Source organism: Rhinopithecus roxellana, chromosome 2 (genome assembly GCF_007565055.1).
Source record: "Rhinopithecus roxellana isolate Shanxi Qingling chromosome 2, ASM756505v1, whole genome shotgun sequence".
NCBI lineage: Eukaryota > Metazoa > Chordata > Mammalia > Primates > Cercopithecidae > Rhinopithecus > Rhinopithecus roxellana.
Genome location: NC_044550.1, coordinates 76,466,915 through 76,487,560, shown reverse-complemented (window position 1 = coordinate 76,487,560; position 20,646 = coordinate 76,466,915). Strand labels below are relative to the sequence as shown.

Below are 20,646 nucleotides of genomic sequence, written 5' to 3'. Positions count from 1 at the left end.
ATGGTTTGCACAGCTGTGGTTCCAATCCCACTCTCACTAGTTATGCGACTCCGGACAAGTTATTTGAACTCACAGTCTCGGGTTTCCTCATCTATAAATGGAGATCATATTCCGTAAGGTCATTTTCAGGATGAAATGAAATTATGTGACTCAGTCTCCTGGGAAAAGACTGTCTCTAAATGCCATCTCTTGTTGCTTCACCCCTGCCCTCTGATGCCCACCCTCTGAGGAGTCTTGTCACTCTGCATGAAGTGTGAGGTATGGCTGAAGACCCAATGGGCCTTGATTTGAGCCTCATTTGGCCACATTTCAGTTGTGGGATCCTGGGCAAGTTTTTAAACATCTCTGGTCTTGGGGATGAATTATTGTGAGGTGCAAATGAGCTCAGAGATGCCAAACTACATTCCATTCAGGATAAACCTTTCCAAATACTTGAAAGGTATATGTCAGCAATAAAAATAGCCCCTTAGATGAAAATAAGCCTATAAACAAGATGACTCTACTTGGATATAACCAGTCCCACAATTCTCAATGCACATTTTCAGAAGGATCATTATGAAATATTAAGGAAAGTTAGTTGCAGATACTCCAAATTCTATAGGATTGGCAAGAAGGGAGAGATCGTTGATTTTCCCCTCTCTCTTATCTTGTCTACAACTGAGAATGAACCTGACCTGGTTCAAATCACAACCTTTGCCACATCATCTTGGGGGAGAGCACAGAGCAGGGGGCACAGATGAGGTGGAGGTGCCAAGACTTCACAGCTGAGTAATGACCAAGCTCCCTGCTCTGCTGAAGAACTCACACCGTCTCAGACTTAAGGCATTCCCCAGATGCCAGGTTGGGAAGTGATGCTTATAACTTGCAGAAGACCTACTCTCAACTGGCATTTTTCTCCAAGGAGACAGTACAAGGCCTACCACAGGGCTGCTTTCTTTTTGGTCCTCTATCTTGAGCACAGGAGCATTTGAGCAGGGCTTTTTAAATTTGTCTGAAAGACATTCCAAAAGTTGGCCACAGCATCTTTTCCTAGGAATTGATCTATCGACTCAGCAAGGAGGATCAATAAGACCTTAAATGACCTGAAAGGACATGCCAGATCCAAAGAGGCTGCAAGACAGGTCTCCAGCAAATACATACAGGAAGGGATGGCTTAGCAGCAAGCCCCTCCGGGTGAGGGCTGCCTGTAGATAGAGGGCTGTCATTTCAGTGCCAGGTCCCAGAAACATTTTAATCAACCTGTCTTTGTTTGTGACTGAGTGAAGAGGACCACATGTATATTTTCATTTCTGGATATTGGATTCAAAGTCAGAGAGTCCCATTTGGACAATGAAGAGGACACTTTGCCCTCTATCTATGTTATAGTAGATGGTACCTGCATTCTCAAGGTGGCATTCCGTTGCCTAAGTCATCAACCTCTCCACTCCTGCACAGAACAGAAATATCTTTGAGCTGAGTGCCCAGGAAAACGTGGATGACTGTATCACAGAACAGGCCACATGGGTCTTAATATGTCTGGTCTATTTCTCAGAAATCATGGTAGCCTAAGAAGGTTGGCCCACTGTTGATGGCTCGTGAAACAGAAATAAGGTGCTTTCCCAAGAACTTGAGAACTAGGTTGCTCTCAGAAAGTTTGACTACCAAAATCTGCACACCCAATGGTTTTGGCTAGAATTCAGTGGGCATAAACCAAGAGAGTGACTCAATTTGTGACTGAAAAGTTTGAGGATTACCTCAAATTCCCATTAAAGTGACTTGGCTATAATGCCAGGAAGATAGAGAATATCATTTTGACTTAGAGAGTGTAAATCTGGCTAGTGGGCTGTACAGGACGCTGTGTGGAGAAACAGGTTTGAAGAAACTAGAGCACGGGTAAAGAAGCTTAAAGCCTCAGAAGCCACAGGGCCATCTAAGCAGGGGTGAGTGGGATGGGTGGGCAACCTCATTCTTTCAGAACACTGTATCAGGAGTATTTGTCTTGTCAACCACGCAACGAATGTCATTCATTCTACTCCAGATAACTAAGCAAACGTTTGGATGGAATTTGTCTTCTCAAGTGCATTTATTTACATAGAGAAACCTTTTGCCCTGACGATGTGAGTATTCTGATCTGTCCATCATAATTCAAGCATACATCTCTGTCTCTCGGGGTCTAGTTAATGTGAGTCCACTTGAGGAAGGTCAAGAGCTGACCCTTGATGAATGTTGTGACATTTGTGGTAAATAGGTAAGCTGGAAATACTCCTCTGCCCATCCTGGGTATGGTAGTGTCAAAAGAGTGTACCATGTACCTGCCCTCTGCAATGTCTACTTTTGCAGACTACCAATTGCAGGACCCAATCATCTTAATTTTAACTCAGTAATTTTTCAAAAGCAGGTAGAGAAAATAATACCTAAGAAAACACATTTGGTTTTGTTGGTGGCTGTCTTTATTTTACAAATTTCTGCAATCCTACTGTTTTTCTGAAGTAATTTCTAAAACAGATGCCCCTTTGAAAACTATTTCCAATGTTTCTTGTGTGTGTGTGTGTGGTTTTTTTTATTTTTTATTTTTTGAGACGGAGTCTCACTCTGTGGCCCAGGCCAGAGTGCAGTGCAGTGGTGCCATCTCAGCTCACTGCAACCTCCGCCTCCCAGGTTCAAGTGATTCTTCTTCCTCAGCCTCCCGAGTAGCTGGGACTACAGGCATGCACCACCAATTTTTGTATTTTTGTAATTTTTGTATTTTCAGTAGAGACAGGGTTTCACCATGTTGGTCAGGCTGGTCTTGAACTCCTGACCTCAGGTAATCCACCTGCCTCTGTTTCCCAAAGCGCTGGAATTACAGGCATGAGCCACCACGCCTGGCCTCATTTTTTTTTTTTTTTAAATCATTTCACTCAGCAGCTTCACCAGGCCCAAGCCTGACATAAAAGTTTTCATATCCCATAATGCAAAAAACCCCAAGAACTCTGTGAAGGAACAATATTGGCCCAGAGTCCACCCAAAGAGGGAGATCTGGGCTGCATCTTCCCTTCCCCCCACCCGCCCCAGAAAGTCTAAATTTAGTTTACTGGATACACCGCAATAACATTAACATGTTGCAAAAACAAGAATCAAGCAAAAGAGAAAGAGGAAGCTTAATGTGGCATGAGGTATTTTAATACCATGGCAACTGTGGTGTCTTCTCTATTATTTAATTCACTTCCTTAGGTCAGGTTATTCTGCCCTCTTTCTCTCCTGCACTTCCTGTTGCTGTAATCAAATCAGGTCACCCTGAATCTGTAAGTCTTCTTCCTGACTGCAGTCATGTCTATTTCCAGCAGAATGAATTTTCTCCATTTCTTTCTTTGCTCCCTGGACCTTTATTTGGTGCCCTTGATGTCCCTGCTCTTCCCAGTGCTCTACAAGCTGCAAACGCTTCCCTTTCATCCCCATCTCCTCCCCCACCAATCTCCCCCTCACTGCTTCTCTCCCAGCCCCTCCCTCCAGTTTCTGCAGTTGTCACCAACACAGTTAGCCACTTGATTAGTGACTCAGTGATTCAGAACCCAGGAACCTTGGTTCTCCTAAAACTTTCATGCTTCCCTCCCTAGAGTCAAGATAAAGGTTCTCCCCTCACCCGGCTGCCCAGATAGAGCCATTAAAGTGAGAGGACTTGAGTATTCAGTTTGTTAGAGTTGCCCTGGCTTCTTCCCATTTCCTTTTTATGTGCCTTTTCCTGGGGCTCCTCAGGCTCTATTTACCTTTCCTCCAGAAAAGGTGACAGAGAAGGTTTGACCTTCGAATTTATGTAGCCCAACTCCTCATTTACAAATGGGAAAACGAAGGCCCTGAGAACTGAATTGCCCAGTTGCTTGGCTAGTTCTTGGTGGAACCAAAACAAAGTAAAAACTCAATCAAACTGGCTAATTTGGTGGGAAAAAATCTTGTGAAGTAGTGAGTAGTGCCAAAATGAGACTTGATGATTATTTAAAAGCTCTTTCACTAGTTCTATCCTTGTCTTCCTGCTGGTGGTGTAAGCAAGTGGTGGAAACCAGAGCCAGGCCAACAACCATAAAGTCACCCGGGCACCTGGAGAGGCCCGGATGCGACTTCCTACCGCTGAGGTTTCAGAGGCTCCTCCCTCCCAAATACATGGAGACCCAGAAGACTGCTTGGGCCCCTCCAGTCCCTGCCAGCGGGCAGGATGAGGAGTCAGTAACAGTCAACAGTAGTGAATCCCACACAAGTTCCACATTCACTAGTTGTTTCACAATTTGCTTAGCATGCATAGCAGCGAATTGACAGAATTGTTTCCGCTAAATGTAGGAAGGTGCATAAAATACAAGAAGCTTGTAAAAATATATTTATTGCAAAAGTTATATCAGTCTTGTATGTAAGCACCAGCCTTCTCCAGGGAAAGACAGGGGTGGTAGAATGAATAAAATTAACTCAGTATTTTGACTGCTTGCTGCAGTGGAAGAAGGACTTATGTTTCCCAAGCTGGGTATGAAGAGAAGGAATATAGCCTTGGAGGCAATGGAAACTAAGCCAGAGCAGCTTAGAAAAGTCACCCCTCCTCCTGATTCAAGACCAGAGACAGGAAAAAAAAAAAAAGTCACTCTCGGTGTGAACATGAAAGCAAGTCTCACCCAGCCTAGATGCTGGATGTCCTGTTCAGTCCTGTTCTTCCCTGGTAGAGCTCGTTCTGTCTCACTGGGAGCTGCCAAGTTAGGAGCTGAGCCACACCACTGCTCCTGCCGCTGCTGCTGCCACTGCTGCTGCTGCACATTGTTTGTGATTAAGAGTTTTATTGATTTTCTAGCCCATGACCACATTGGTGGGGACAGAGTACGACAGGGGAAACTGGTGGAAAGCCAATAAGAAAGAGAGTTTATGAAATCAGCTCTCAATGAAGAAAACTGTGGGAAAGAATGCGATGGAAGCAGATTTGGGGCCAGTCGATGTGGGAAAGTAGAACAACTCAAAAATGCTCTTCAGATTTGAACTGAAACAAAGCACTTTGCCAAAACACAGGAGAAGAATCCAGTCTGTGAGAAAGACTCAGCACTGTTTATATAAAACAGAATATTCCTATCTGCAAAATCATTGCTGACAATGCTTAACCCACATTCTGTACCAGGCCCTGTGTTGTGTTCTAGGACCATAAATAAGAATCAGTCCGTCTAGAGAAGGGGACTTGAAATATACACAACATGATTTGTAAAGGTACAAGTGGATCTTAAGAGAGTCATAAAAACATTTTGCCCTAGCTTTGGGCCCAGAGCCAGCAGGAATGAACGTTGGGGAAAGAGGGATGGAACTGTGTCCCTGCTGCTGCCTGAGTCATGTGCAGATCTGGTAAAGGTCCTCTGGTAGTTTTACACTCCCCGCCCGCCCCTGCCCCGCCATCACTACTAACTTTGCTAGAAAGACCCTGCTCCCTTCCTGTCCCTGCCTCTTGCAGGTCCGAAGGACCTCTGCTTCACCGACGGGGGCCGTCGGCAGCATATCAGGTGTTCTCAAGGTAGTAGATAGAAAGGGAGCGCTTGACAGTTTGGGTGCTTAGGCTGGGAAAACCTCACAGCACCAAGGGGACAGTTGGACACTTGCAACATGATTCCTCCCCTCTCCCTCACTCCCACACGTACCCACCCACCACGAACCTGTGTCTTCTGTGCGTCTGGAGAGGAGATTTCTTCCAGCCTCCCAACCCTGCCTCACTCCCTTTGAGTAAGAGAATGAAGTATTTTTGCTGCTTTCTTTAGCTTTCAGCATTGTATTCGCCCCTGAAAATCAACTGGAAACTGGGGAAGACGAGTATCTGGTATGTTCTAGTGTACCAGTACAATATGCAAGGGAGGAGGTGATATGTAAAAACGTTAAATAAGAAAAAATGTATAATTCAAAACCAGTGAGTGACCGAGCTCAGTAAATGATAGCTTTTAAAAAATCAGATATAAAATCCTGTTTCTGTGGTTCATGTTTGAAAATGATGTAACCTAAAGTGGCTCTTTCATTTTCCACTGCAGGTACACCTTCTCTGTTTAGCCTTGGACTCCCAGTATCTGCACTGGAGGACTTTAAGGAGATCAAACCTAAGCCAAGAGACTTCAGAGAGGTCTAGACTAAGCAAGAGGGTGTCTTGCTTGAGCCAGAGAACCTGAGTGGTCTAGCCTAAGCCCCAAGGACCTTATGTCAATGTAGACTAAGCCTCTAATCTGGAGGAATTCAGGCTGGCTGGCTGGGCTCCCAAGACACCTCTGCAGGTGAGCAGCACCAGGACTCAGTCTCCTAACTTCTGGTCCAGGGCCCTCCCCTTTCTAAAATAGTCAAAGGGGCTGAAATTCCTGGAAGTGTGTGGTACTAATGTTCCTAGCATTGTTCTCTTTTTCATAGAGGAAAAACTGACTTTAAGAAACAAGCCGGCAATACTTGACAAAAATATCTACCATTTAAGCACAGAGCCAAAAACAAGGAGTAGTCAGTCTCCCGGGCGCTGGAAGTATTTTGAAATCCCCAAAGTCTCATTCATTGTTCAGAAAGCAAAATGGAACTACTTTTTTTTTTTTGCTCCCTCCTCCCCTCCATGCAGTAGCTGTTCTTGGCAGGTGCCCAGAGTGGCACCCGGTAATTCCACGGTACATTGTGTGCATTTGCATCTGTTTAATCGGCTATTTACAGTCGTCCTTTACCGCCACCTGTAAGAGGCAGCGCCATAATGACACTAAGTGGCTGGACCGGAAGCCGGGTGCCCAGTGATTTTCTCCACTTGAGGACGCCTGAATCTGTGAAGTGGTTGGCACTTGGAGAAACAGGGAGACAGCTGGGGACATCACACGTACAGGGCGGGAGGCGCGGGAAAGAGGCGCGCCAGACGGAGGGTCCTTCCTTCCTCGTTAGCTCCACTCGGCGGCTCCTTTTCAATTACCACAGCCGCGAGAAGGAACCTGCCGAGCCTTCGGTGCGGCTTGTTTCCTGCCTGACAGAGAGCCCGCTGCCATATGGATTTGATGAATTTCTGAATCACCCGAGGGCCTGGCGACCCGAAGGAGGGCGGGGAGTGGGGGCGCTGGGGTGGACCCGCCATCCTGCGGAATCTGGGCCAGATAACAGCCCCCGAGCTCGGGAAATCGGCCTGCGGATGTGATGCGGGACCGCGAGGACACCTGCGCTCCCGTGCGTGTCGCACTCGTGCAGCTCCCGGTGGCGAACGGGATGATGTGGGGGCGAGGGTGAGAGGAAGTCCAGGCGCCAGAGCGTCAGAAACGCTTCCTTAGCTTCCCTGGCACTTTGGAGGTTGTCTCGAGGGGGCACGGACAGTGCACGGCGGACTTTCAAGTTGCTCTCGGCAAAACTGGAGGCCAGGAGCTCGGAGCCCCCACCGGCGGTCCAAGTGTCCGGAAGAAGCCCGCAGCGCCCGGGACCGCGTTGCGCGCTCGGGGCGCGCCAAGCCGCACCTAAGCAAAGGAGAAACGCTCACGGGCCAGAGGCGGGTTGGCTGAGACGCGGAATACGCTCGGCCCGGAGCGCCTTTCGTTTCAAGGAGCCTTACTTCTGGAAAGGGACAGGGAACTGTCAATCAGCGAGGGAGGGAGCGCACCGGCGCTGGGTGATGTCAGCGGATCAGCTGCTCGATAACAAAGAGGGGGTATTACAGGAGAAAGTTGCAGCAGCTGCAGCGGCCAAGGCGGCACACCGGAGCCTCCGAGGCGAGGGGCAAGTGGGCGAAGGGAGGGGGGACGACGGCTGCTGCCGCAGCAGCTGAAGGCCAAGGAATTGAAAGGGCTGTAGGGGGAGGCAGTGCGAGCCAGCCCCGACTGCTCCTCCTCTTCCTCCTCCTCCTCCAAACTCGCGAGCCCCAGAGCTCGCTCAGCAGCCAGGAGCACCCGGAGGGACGGGAGGCAGCCGCGCAGCCCCGAGCTGGGCAGGGTCCCCAGCCGCCATGGATAGCGACGACGAGATGGTGGAGGAGGCGGTGGAAGGTACAAGCATTTCTCCAGGGCCGGGGGAGGAGGCGCAGAGGGCCCGGAGCGCGGAAGGAGTGGCGGGCTGCAAGCGGCGCGGCGCCGGGCCCCGCGGCCGCCACTGTCCCTTACACGGGTGGCCGGCTGCCCGGCTCGGGCGGGGGCCCGACAGCCACGGTCACGCCGCCGGGAGCGCGCACTGCGCGGCGGGGCTCAGGCCGAGAATGGGGCTCTGCCAGGCCGGGGGCGCTGGAAAGGCACGGCCGCTCCATCCCGCCCGGCCACAGCCTGCATTCACCCTCGGAGTTCCGAAACCTGCCCCGCGCTCTGGCCTTTCGTCCTTCGGGCGCGGAGGGTGGGTGCACTCCGCAGGGCAGCCGCTTGAGGCTGGCGGACTCCGCGGAGCAATCCCCTAGCCCAGTTTTGGCCACCCGGATCCCCTCCCGGCCGCCAGCCCTTTCCTTCTGCTGCCTCTGCGCCCCGCGGCGGCCGCGGCCGCGTCCGGGTAGGTCCCCGGGCGCAGCGCACGGGGCCAGACCGGGCACGTGGCAGCCGCGGCCCAGGCGGCAGCTCTTCGGAAAAGATGAAATCATTGTCGGGCGACAAGACTCCCGACCCGGGACTCGAACGCGCGCCGTCCGGGAGGCGAGCGGCCCTCCCCTCCACTGCCCCCGAGCGAACTCAGTCAGGCCTCCCCCTCCCCCTTCCTGCTCCGCCGGGGTGCAGCCGCCACGCTGTGCAGGCGCGCCGCGAGCCCGCACCGAAATTGCTGGGTGACACTTAACTTTCTGAATTCCATGCTGTTGGCTGTGGGTGATATCACCGCCTCGGTGTCGTGTTTCTCCGCCCCTTCTCTTCTACCGCCCCTCCCCCGACTTTTCTCGCCACTTTGTTTTGCTGAGTTTCTCCACCTTTTTTTTTTTTTTTTTTTTGCTAGTTCTGAAAAAACGATGTGGGGACGTTATACAATCTCGTTGTTTGTATCATGGGATGTTATGATTTTGTAACAGCGAATACTTGAAAATACTCTTTAGTGTATTTATTTGGTTCCACTACATACAGTACGTCGTGATGTTTTTCAGTGTGGTGTGGTATGATACCAGAATGTTTTAAACCAAGCATGTGAGTAAATAATTTTTAGCTGTTTGTTGAATCTGGTTTCTGTCTGATTTGTAGAAACACAAGTTCTGACGAAAGATAAAGAAAAAAGTGGCAACACTACAAATGCATAAGGATACATGGTTATTGTTACATTGGGAAAAATCAGTTTTAATGTTTTCATAAACATAATTCCCTTTGCCGTGCTTCTGAGGTTTTAAGGGGAAATTAAGCAGACTAACATTTCTGAACTCTTGAAAAGTATTCAATGTAATGCCAATATTAAAACTTATTTCTTCATCTAACTTCGAAGCCAATTAAAGAGTGTGTGGTTTTTGTTAAGAACATTTTCACCATGTTGTGAACTCACAGAGCTATTTATCTCTCTAATAAATAAAGCCCATGTTGGGGCTGACTGGAGCCCAGATACATTGATTGAGTTGATCCACAGGAAGCCTTCTCAGAAGTTAAAAGTTGTTGACTTCTTGTGCCTCCATGTTGTGAAAGATAAAGGAAAAATGATCTCAGATTGTTAGGGTTTGCTTTCTTTCTTCAACGTTTACTTTTACTTGTAAAAATTAAATACAAACCCTTGGTTGCTGGTACTGTTCTCCGTGTGCAGCCACATTCATTCCCCTTTGAAGCTGTTTACAAACATATGTCCAGTTGTCCATAGTCCTCAGGCTCCTTTGCAGACTGTGACCAAGAGCTTTAGAAATGTATCAGTATTGTTTTTTTGAGACCGTCCACTGGATTCGAAAACAGGGAAGTTTACATAAACAGGGATGGTTTTGTTTTATAGGGTAATCATCCACATTATTGTCCAAAATCAGAGCCGCCTTGAGAATGAGAGGGGCTATTAATAATGATGCTGGGACAAGTAGCTTAAGCCTTGAATGTCTGGGGCAATCTGGGACACATGGTCACTCAGTTGTAGCTAACTAAACAATTAGAGCAGCACAGAATCTTTAAAAGCCCCTAGAAGCATCTCAGGCTCTAACTTGCACAGTGCCAGGAGTGTGTGTGTGCACATGCAGTAAACTGTACCTGTGCCATGCACTCTTGTCCAGCCATTCTTGGCCTTGTGAGTGCTGTTTGCAATAGTCTTTATATAACATCTAACACTTACATAGGGGACTGGTATAAACTGCTTCTGCTCTTTCCCAAAGAGAAGCTAGTCTGAATATCTTAGTGTTTAAGTACCAACTAATCTACCTCTTTCCATAAACAGAGCCTCTGTTCTCAGTAGTTTCACTGTCATAGCTATTATTATCGTTGCTATAATTGTTTAGTTCTTATTAAGTGCATGCTCTGTGCTAAGTGTTTCACAGACATTATCCATTCAATCTTATTCAGTCTTATGGGGTGGGTACTAATATTATCCTAATTTTACAGAGGCGGGAACTGAGGCATACAGAAGTTAAGGACTAATCCAAGAACACTCAGTGAGGTGGAGAGACTGGCTTGGACTTCCAAAACGGCCCTCCACCAGACCAAACTGTCTTCCTACATTTTTTATTTTTAATGAGCTAGTCAAATTTATGAAACACTTGATAACTGAGTTTGGAAGCGACAGTTAAATATTATGTCAGTGCCATTTTTTTTTTTTTTTTTTTGTCACTGTAACTCTGTAGAGGTTGGTTCTGATAGAGTTCAGTGACTTTCAGGAAAATGCATTTGGGGAAAAAGAACTTAACCTGTGTCTTCTGCAATAGCTATCTTTTTTCTTCTTCATTAGAGATTTACTCTGGGGAAGAAATTAGTCTCTTCAGGACTTGAGTTTAAATGTCTTATATATCATGTGCATTTAGTTCTCTTTCAGGGTATGATTGTAACTCTGGGGAAGTTCTGAACTCAGGGTGGACAAATTCCTGAGGTGAGGGGAGTGACGGAGGCTGTGTCGAGAGAGTGTTCTGTGTACTGTGTTGGCTGTGCTCTTGTGGGAAGGCAGCAAGCCCTGGGCCTCAGAGGGCCTCAGAGCTCCACCTGAGCTCTGGTGTGGCTTTTGGAAAACACTTTGAGACACACTGGTTCAGTGAAGAGTGATGTTTAGTTTTCCAGTGTTATTCCTCTGGGCATCTGGAAACAGAATTTTATTATAGCATCTATTTCTTTGTCTACCCATAGATACAAAGATGAATATGATGTGGTCTCTAATATAATTTCAAAGAAATATATCTATACAGATGAAAGGTGATGGTTGAGAGGAAGTAAAAATTAGTTCCCGCTTAGGGAAGTCAAAGGGGAAAGATTTTCCAGAAGAGGTGCCGAAGAGCTGAGTCAGGTTGAGAGGGGAACTTTGTGAGTGAAGACACGGAGGCATGGAATTCTGCGGGTGCACCCAGAGAACAGTCATTCGGTTTCACTGCAACAGGGAGCTTATAAGAAGAAAAGTGAAGGGGAAGACAGGGAAGGGAGGCTGGATCACAGGCTGAGAGCATGGACTGTGTGTTGGAAGCCATGGAAGCCGTGGGGGCTCTTTAGAAAAGGGAATGACAGGATCAGGACTCCACTCCGGGAAGATTAACAGGCAGTGGCCAGCAGGACAGTCAGAGGGACTGACACAGCAGGTGGGGTACCTTGAAATCTCTTTGCAGTGGTCCAGATGCGCAGTTATGAGGGCAGGAAAAACAGAAGGGCCTGGAAATGTGTAGGAGACATGGAGGAAGAATGATCAAAAGGGGGAAGTATCAGAACAAGGGACCAGAATGAAAACAAGCAGCTCAGTGTTCCACTGCCACAACCCCCTCAAAATATTAAGATTGTTTTTTATTAACACTCCCCCTAATATCAGATTCTGCCTGTCTCTACTAAGACTGCTCATGCCCTGTATCTAGGAAAAATGTATACGAAGTGTATTGGTAGCACCCTTTCTGTGTGGGCCACACATTAAAATTATGACCCTCACAACTAATAGTTGAACTCTTGCCAACAATTACCCCTAAAAATAAAATTATCCAAACTTGCATATATAACCCCAAATCTAAAATAAAAGTTGAAATAATTTTTTTAAAAACCTAAAAACGTAAAAAATTTTTTAAAAGACCAAAACGTCAAGCTATGTTTTTAAGAGTCAGTGATTGAATGCATCACAAGGAGGGCGTGTTCTTTGCATTAAACAGAATAAGCTTACCTTTTATTATTGTTGTTTTTTGTTTTTCAATTTATTTATGTATTTATTTAACGAGATAGGGTCTCACTGTATTGCCCAGACTGGTCTCCTGGGCTCAAGAGATCCACCTTGGCTTCCCAAAGTGCTGGGATTACAGGCATGAACCACTGTGCCCAGCCTATTATTGTTGTTTTTTTAAAGCAATGTTCTAGTCTACAAAACCAACGGTATGTGTGTAGGGTCTCTGGTTCTAAAGGAATTACTCGCACACCACTCTCAGATCTCTTGTGAGTAAGCCTGAGACATTAAGCAGCTGGGTGTCTGATCCAGAGGGAATTTACTTTGCTGAGATTGAGATGTACATTGCTGCTTAGAATATAGGCCTGACTCTTACCAGATTCAGGAAGAAGCTCCCTCAGAAGTAACTAGAGGGGAAAATTGTAACTTTCTATCTGTTCAATAGATAATAATCATAGAACAAAGTGAAAAAGTAGACTTGTGAACTGATACTTTTTTTCCTGTCTCTAACTTCTGCAAATATTTAAAATCATGCTACAGACAGATAACACAGAACATTAGCTTGGGCAACCTTATAAACACAGAGCAGTCATTCAAGTTAATTTTTCCTGTTGCTTGGGACTGGTATTCAGCCTGTGTTCAGTGGGAACTCACCTGGAAGGCTGTTGGCTGACTTGGCGCATTTTACAAATTGACCTCATGCAGAGCAAGGAGGACTAGTGTTTCCCTTCAAGTTAGATAACACTTGGAAGAGATAAGACTTTGCAACGGGGATATGCTGTTGGAAATCTGGTGGTTGAATGATCTTCACCACAAATCCTTCTTCCACTTCCCTGCCAGGGACCTGGGGGTTCCTCCCTTTTTAGAGGTACCTTCTCACCATCACCAAGGAAGAGTGTGTTCAACTAGTTTGCCAGTGTCTAGAATGGCAATTAAAGGATTTGGAGAAGGGGCTTTCAGTATTCATCAGCACACTCAAAGTGGTAATGTCTCTTGGGCAAGTCTTTTTTTTTTTTTTTGAGACGGAGTCTCGCTCTGTCGCCCAGGCTGGAGTGCAGTGGCTGGATCTCAGCTCACTGCAAGCTTGGTCTCCCGGGTTTACGCCATTCTCCTGCCTCAGCCTCCCGAGTAGGTGGGACTACAGGTGCCCACCACCTCGCCTGGCTAGCTTTTTGTATTTTTTAATAAAGATGGGGTTTCACTGTGTTAGCCAGGATGATCTCGATCTCCTGACCTCGTGATCTGCCCGTCTTGGCCTCCCAAAGTGCTGGGATTACAGGCTTGAGCCACCGCACCTGGCACTTGGGCAAGTCTTATAAAGCACTGGTGTCTTCATCTGTAAGATGAGAATATGGGAGACTATCTTGAGGCTTGCATTTAGTAACAGGAAAGCGTTTTACCCGATGCCAGATCGTAGTAGATTCATACACTTTTTTTCCTCCTCTGTTTATCAGAACCTGTGCATTTTAAATTGACTTACTGACATGACAAAATATTACATGATCTTATTGTCCAAGCATTACATGATCTTATTGGCATTTGAAAAAGAGTTATGTCAGACTCTGTTCTAGCACTAATGTTGAAAGAAGATGTAAGAGCACTGCAACCCAGTCTTTTCTCTTTTTCATGGAAAGTCTCTGTTATTGTTTTGCTTGTGGCTGCTGTTTTAGATATAAAGTTCTACTGCTAGGAAAACTACTCCAGGATGCTAAATATTCAGAGTGGAAGTCTTGAATGATCACAACCCTTAATCTCTAGTTCCTTTAATTGATCACACCCTAAGGATGTAAAGAAAACAAAACAAACCAGGAAGGGGCTCCTGCTGTCGTCTAATAGATTTCAGAACTCTCTCACAACCAGCAGTCTAAAAGCCTTTAGAATGACAGGGAGAGGTTGCATGTCCAAGCACCTCCTTAATGTGCAAGGTCACCAGAGTAATGGCCATCATTTGGTAGCTCTCCCCTGTCCTTGTCTCTCCCAAGAGATTAAGATGGTGATAGGGCTCCTCTTCATTTGCCTGTTGAAAGGCATTGAGGCCAGGTGTGGTGGCTCTTGCCTGTAATCCCAGCACCCAAAGTGGGTGGATCACTTGAGCTCAGGAGTTTGAGACCAGCCTGGGCAACACAGTGAGACCCTGTCTCTATAAAAAAAATTTTTAATTAGCCATTTGCGAGGCTGAGGCAGGTGGATCGCCTGAGGTCAGAAGTTCGAGACCAGCCTGGCCAACATAGTGAAACCTTGTCTCTGCTAAAAATACAAACAAATTAGCTGGGCATGGTGGCAAGGGCCTGTAATCCCAGCTACTAGGGAGGCTGAGGCAGGACAATTGCTAGCACCTGGGAGGCGGAGGTTGCAGTGAGCCAAGATGGCACCATTGCACTCCAGCCTGGGCAAAAAGAGTGAAACTCTGTCTCAAAAAAAAAAAAAAAAAAAAAAATTATCCGGTTATGGTGATGTCTACCTAAAGTCCCAGCTACATGGGAGGCTGAAGCAGAAGGATCACTTGAGCCTACAAGTTTGAGGTTACAGTAAGCTATGGTCTCATCACTGCACTCCAGCCTAAGTAACAGAGTAAGACCCTGTCTCTGAAAAATAAAGGAAAGAGGAAGAGAAAGAGGGAAGGAGGGAGTGAGGTAAGAAAGGAAGAAAAGGAGGGAAGGAGGAAGGGAGGCAAGGAGGAAGGCAAGAAGGAAGGCAAGAAGGAAGGAAGGAAGGAAGGAAGGAAGGAAGGAAGGAAGGAAGGAAGGAAGGAAGGAAGGAAGGAAGGAAGGAAGGAAAGAAAGATTCTTCATGGAGTGGAGTTTACATTTTTGTTGTCATCTCAACTGGGATCAGTACTATCCTCCAAGGGCTTGTAGTATATTATATGACACTTTCAGTTTTCCCTAATATCTAAATTCCATTGCTGAGGGTGCACCTTCAGTGTTTTATTCAGAAATAGGACAGGGCTGAAGGAAAGTGGAAATTAAGTTATATTGGAAACTTTTTCCTTAGTGTTCAGATTTATGGTAATTCTCTCAATCTGAAGTGGAATAACAAATTTTATCAAACATAAGCTTTTAAAACTCTGAAATATGTGAACTGTTTTCTATGATGATAGCATTTTCAACAAGTTAATAAATGCTCTAGTATGAGGCTAAACTGATTATTTGGATATTAATACCTAAATCAAAAGTAGGACACTGAATTTATATGCCTAAATTTAACTTGATCGCAACAACATTTCACTAAAAAAAAACTCTTAGCAATACACTGAGTGGCTTTTTTTAATGAAAAGAGAAAAGTAAATTTAATTTATTTCAATGAGAGAAATGGCATCAGATATTTAGAAAATAATTGTCCAAGTGATTTCATATGACTCAAATGTCATTGAATTTATGTCATGTACAGTTAGTTTTTGAGCGAGAAGAAAGCAATTATGGCCTAGTTCCCTTCTGACCATTAATTTCCTGGTCCTTTCCTCTTTTGTGTTAAGAGGAAGGGATCCATACCGATCATGATTTATTTAAGTAGATGTGTCTTATTGTAAGATGTTCTTGGTAACCCATTGTATACAGAGTCAGATGTAGCAATAAAACACTGTATTTGTTTGCAGCTATTTTATGTTTATGTAATTAATAATACAAATAAAGAGCATATTTATTCTTTTTGTTGTTGTTGTTGAGATGGAGTTTCGCTCTTGTTGCCGAGGCTGGAGTGCAGTGGCACAATCTTGGCTCACTGCAACCTCTGCTTCCTGGGTTCAAGTGATTATCCTGCCTCAGCCTCCTGAGTAGCTGGGATTACAGACGACCGCCACCATGCCTGGCTGATTTTTTGTATTTTTAGTAGAGACGGGATTTCACTGTGTTGGCCAGGCTGGTCTCAAACTCCGGACGTCGGGTGATCCACCCGCCTCAGCCTCCCAAAGTACTGGGATTATAGGCGTGAGCCACCACAGCTGGCCACATATTTATTCTTTATGAGAGTGTGTACTTACCATCTTTTCCAAGGGCTAATATTCCTTTATCATGTTAGAATAAATTATTTTAGGAGACTAAATATTTCATTGTGGTAGTATGGTTTGTGTTTCCTTTTATGTCTGTGAACCATCTGGAAGCTACATTTCAATGTTTAATGTCCCTGCATTAGACACAGTGTTTAATGTTTTCATGCCTTTTCTCTCTATGGCCCAGGTTGTTACCCCAAGAAAAAGCCAGTAGACTAACTACTGCCTTCATTTTCACCCACCTCTGCAAAATCAGCTCACCAGAATGATTGGGAAGACACCAATAAGGTGATTCCTGGGTTTTGTAAAACATGTAGATAGTAATAAAAAGTGTAAACATTGACTGTAAATGTCGATATTAAATTATACTGATCTTTGACCTAGGAAGAACCAGTGACTTAAAGGTCCATGTAATAACTTCTGCTGATATTCACAATCATTGCTTAAATGACCGTGTGTATACTCTGGCTCCATTTAAAATGCAAGCCCTCTGACACACAATGGTGGAAGGTATATGATAAGGTTATTACTAAACATTCAAAGCTGAAGATTTTGTAAAGTAAAGCAGTAGGTTTAAGGTTAAGCTTAAGTTTAAGGTGAGAAGGACTCCAGATTTCTGTGTTTGTACAATGAGCTGTATAACTCTTAGGGCAGTTTTAAAGATATGACTGTGTCCTTCGTGTGAATATAACAATAACAGTGAGATTTTCAGACTGGCTAGCAGTCCTCCACATCGTATTATAGAATGATATATAAAATCATGTTGCATACTTAATGTTCTAGAATTAGATAATTTATTCCAATGACTGCATATGTGGCAATTGACTATAAAACAGTGGAATCTTAACCACACTTCAGTTAAGCATGAGAGATTGGAGGCATCAATTCCAAATATGAGGACTCTCGGGAGAGTACTTGGTAAATTGTGACGTGCCCTGCAGAGGATATTACTGATAATGACTCTCAGTTCCAGGTAAAAAGCAAGCTTATTTAAAGTTCATATTCTGGAATGTGTCTAAGTCTATTCTGGACCTATCAGTTCACAAAGTGTACATAACAATCAATTTGGTACTGCTGGTGCTGATGAGGTGAGAAACCTTTGCACGCTGACTGTCCTTTCGTGCCAGGGAGGGGACCCTTTGGCAGCTGGAGGGGAGTTGGGTGGGGGACTTGTCTTGCAGCATCTGAATGCTTAGATGTCAGATGGGAGGAGCACTGACGATGTTAAGGTTTGCCTTGTGGTTCCCTTTCTCCAGGACACCTGGATGATGACGGATTACCGCACGGGTTCTGCACAGTCACCTACTCCTCCACAGACAGATTTGAGGGGAACTTTGTCCATGGAGAAAAGAACGGACGGGGGAAGTTCTTCTTCTTTGATGGCAGGTAGCACTCACAGTTTTATTTTGTTCTTTGGGGGTACTGAATTATTTTATGTTAAGGAATAATACAAATGAAAGAATTTAAGTGGAAGTTTTTCTACAATTTATACAATGGGTAAAATTAACCCCTACCTGTAGGCACTGCTTTGGTGACTGGGGACGTCACCCTGTGGTTATGGGGAAGCCAGCCTAAGGCTTAGCTCTTGTCATCACTGTCTCCCAGAGTGTGCTTGGCCAAAAGATACCAGATTCGGGGGCCCCCATCTTACATGGTCACCCAGTTCTTTGATGGATTTCACTTCATCATTCCAGCAGCGCATCTCCCTGAAGTCACACAAGTGGGGATCGTTTTTGTCAGTGGCCAGTTTGCACAGTTCCAGTAGAGTCAGATTCTTGCTTTTTTCCAAGGTTCACACACACTCCATTGCGTTCAGCGCACTCTCCCAGATGTCACAGGCTGGCATCTTAGTACCCTGAAGGAAGATCCTGCCACCTTGTTGGTTCTTCAGCTCCATCGGTTTCTCAGCTTGTTGCCTCTCCTCATGAGATTGACGAAAAAATGCTTGGCAAAATTCTTCAAAGCCACATCATTGCAGTCCCAGTAATAAGACATAAACAGGTACACACAGGAGGGCAACTTTTTAGACTTCGGTTTTTTAAATGCCTGTCTTTGGGATAATTGATCATTTTGTGTGATAATTTAATACTAATGTCAGAACTATGATTTTCCACAGTGTACCTCTAGTTAAAGTATTTTTCAGAGCAGGATTTCTTTTATTTTACTCTCATCCCCTGTCTGAGGACGTTGAGAGGCAGAGGCTCCTTATTCACTGGTGACAGATAGGAATGACTATAAGACATTTTTCTTTCAAGAAGAGATGGGGTTGCCCTGGCCCAGCTTCCCAACAATGACTTTTAGGCCCTGTCAGCTTCAGGAGCAGAGAGTGACCATGTGAATTTCTCAAGCATTTAGTGGAATTCAGAGCCGCAAAAGGGCCAACTATTTTCAGACCCGTTGATTGGGTAAAACAGAAACAGACTTCACCAAAGCAGGTTATAGGATTCTCTGGGATACCACACCACTTACTAAACTCCTGACATTGGTAATAGGCCAAAGCTTCATTTGGGAAAGAAAATGTCTAAGCTGACAACTGAAGGGTGATGGCAGGAACTGGTATGTGACCCAGAATCGCTTTTCTGTAGGCGAAGTGGGTTGTTTTAAAGGGGGTAACATTACTTAGGCTTTCGATGATCTGATGCAATGAGGGGTGAAAAAAGCAATAAAAACCCTCTACATAACTTTTGTAAAATTGCATTTTAATTATAATTCCAACCTTCATTTTCCCATTGCCCCCAACCCCACCTTTTTGTAAAGCAGAGTTTTGCTTACAAATTGTAAATTTTAAATTGTCAGATATTTTACTTCCTTTCTTTTGGGTGGATACTTGAGTGCCATAGAGGCCCCTTTCAATATGTTGGTATTGGCCTGGACATGTTGGCTCACATCTGTAATCCCAGCACTTTGGGAGGCTGAGGTAGGAGGATTGTTTTACCCCAGGAATTTGAGAACTGACTGGGACAACATAGTGAGACCCTGTCTCTGCCACCAGGTGTAGAGACCCTGGGACCTGTGGTCCCAGCTGCTGGGGAGGATGAGGCAGGAAGATTTCTTGAGCACTCCAGCCTGGGTGACAGAGCAAGACCCTGTTTCCAAAAAAAAAAGTTGGTATCAGTGCTTTTCTCTCCTATGACTTCTTTAACCTATCCAGAGGGAAACTTTTCCTGGCCCATTTCCACTGCAATTTTTTATAGCTCTTTTTTCTGAAAAGTGTCACTTTTAAGCTGATTCTGCAAATTTTTTTATTCATTCAACAAGTACATATTTATGTAAATGTCTCCTTCATCTCCAAGGACAGAGGTTTCCTTGAGGGCAGAATCTGTGTCTATTACATCTTTTATGCTTCATAGCACTTTCTCTTAATTTGATACTAAAGAGAAGTCCTTCCTAAGTGAGAGTGGGAGCTGAAAGAGAGGGTAGAATTCACCCAGAACACCCCCCACCCACCATGCAAACACACACACACACACACACACACACACACACACATACACACACACTTTAAATCTGGTAGTTTGATGATGATCACCAGTAACTGACTGACTCTTTGGGAAGACAGTCCAGCAGATTTGTCTGAATTTGGTGTTGGTTACCTGCTTGCTTTATGGGGCAAATACTCAGAGTACTGATGGGCTAGACTAAACTTCTGAACCAGTGTGCCGAGAATGAGCTACTTGTTAGCTTCAAGATGCTGAGCCCCTCAGCCCTAGGGTAAGATAGCAAGTGGGGCCTGAGACTTCCTGAGCACCTGTCTTCTCATGTCCAGCTAGTAACTTCTAGCCCCAAACAGCTTCATCCGCTTAACCCAGTGTGTCAGACAAATGCGTTAATCTGCAGGTGTGTCATGATATGAACAAGCTGAAGCACGAGGCCAAGTTGTAGCACTAGCCCAGTTACTATCTATAGGCTAGGAATACATTCACTGATTTTTTTTTTTCCTTTTGAGGTACTAATTCACTTTTTTTTTTTTTTTTTTTTTTTTGAGATCGGTTCTCACTCCGTTGCCCAGGCTGGAGTGCAGTGCCATGATCATGGCTCACTGCAGCCTCAACCTCCCTGGACTCAGGTGATCCTCCCACCTCAGCTTCCTGAGTAGCTGTGACTGCAGGTGCGTGCTACCACGCCAGGCTAATTTGTTTTGTATTTTTTATAGAGATAGGGTTTTGCCATGTTGCCCAGCTAGTCTCAAACTCCTGAGCTCAAGTGATCCACCCACCTCAGCCTCTCAAGTGCTGGGGTTACAGGCCTGAGCCATTGCGCCCAGCCTAACCAATTCACTAATTTTTTTTTTTTTTTTTTGAGACGGAGTCTTGCTCTCTTGCCCAAGCTGGAGTACAGTGGTGCGATCTCGGCTCACTGCGAGCTCCGCCTCCTGGGTTCTCGCCATTCTCCTGCCTCAGCCTCCTGAGTAGCTGGGACTATAGGTGCCCGCCACCACGCCCAGCTAATTTTTTTTCTTTTTTGTGTGTGTATTTTTTTGGTAGAGATGGTTTCACCTTGTT

The 20,646-nt window shown here is 45.4% G+C and overlaps 1 protein-coding gene across 3 annotated transcripts in view; it reads left to right on the top strand.

Annotated features, from left to right (window-relative positions):
- The first annotated feature begins 7,275 nt into the window (after window positions 1–7,275).
- Window positions 7,276–20,646, top strand: part of SETD7 (SET domain containing 7, histone lysine methyltransferase) — a 62,280-nt gene continuing 48,909 nt past the window's right edge. For 2 of the 3 annotated variants that reach the window (XM_010353472.2, XM_010353471.2), the window contains exons 1-2: window positions 7,276–7,946; window positions 17,401–17,530. In XM_010353472.2, coding sequence (XP_010351774.1) covers window positions 7,907–7,946; window positions 17,401–17,530 — 170 coding nt within the window. In that variant the 5' untranslated portion in view covers window positions 7,276–7,906. The remainder of the gene's footprint in view (window positions 7,947–17,400; window positions 17,531–20,646) is intronic. The other variant, XM_030917173.1, reaches the window with a different exon arrangement.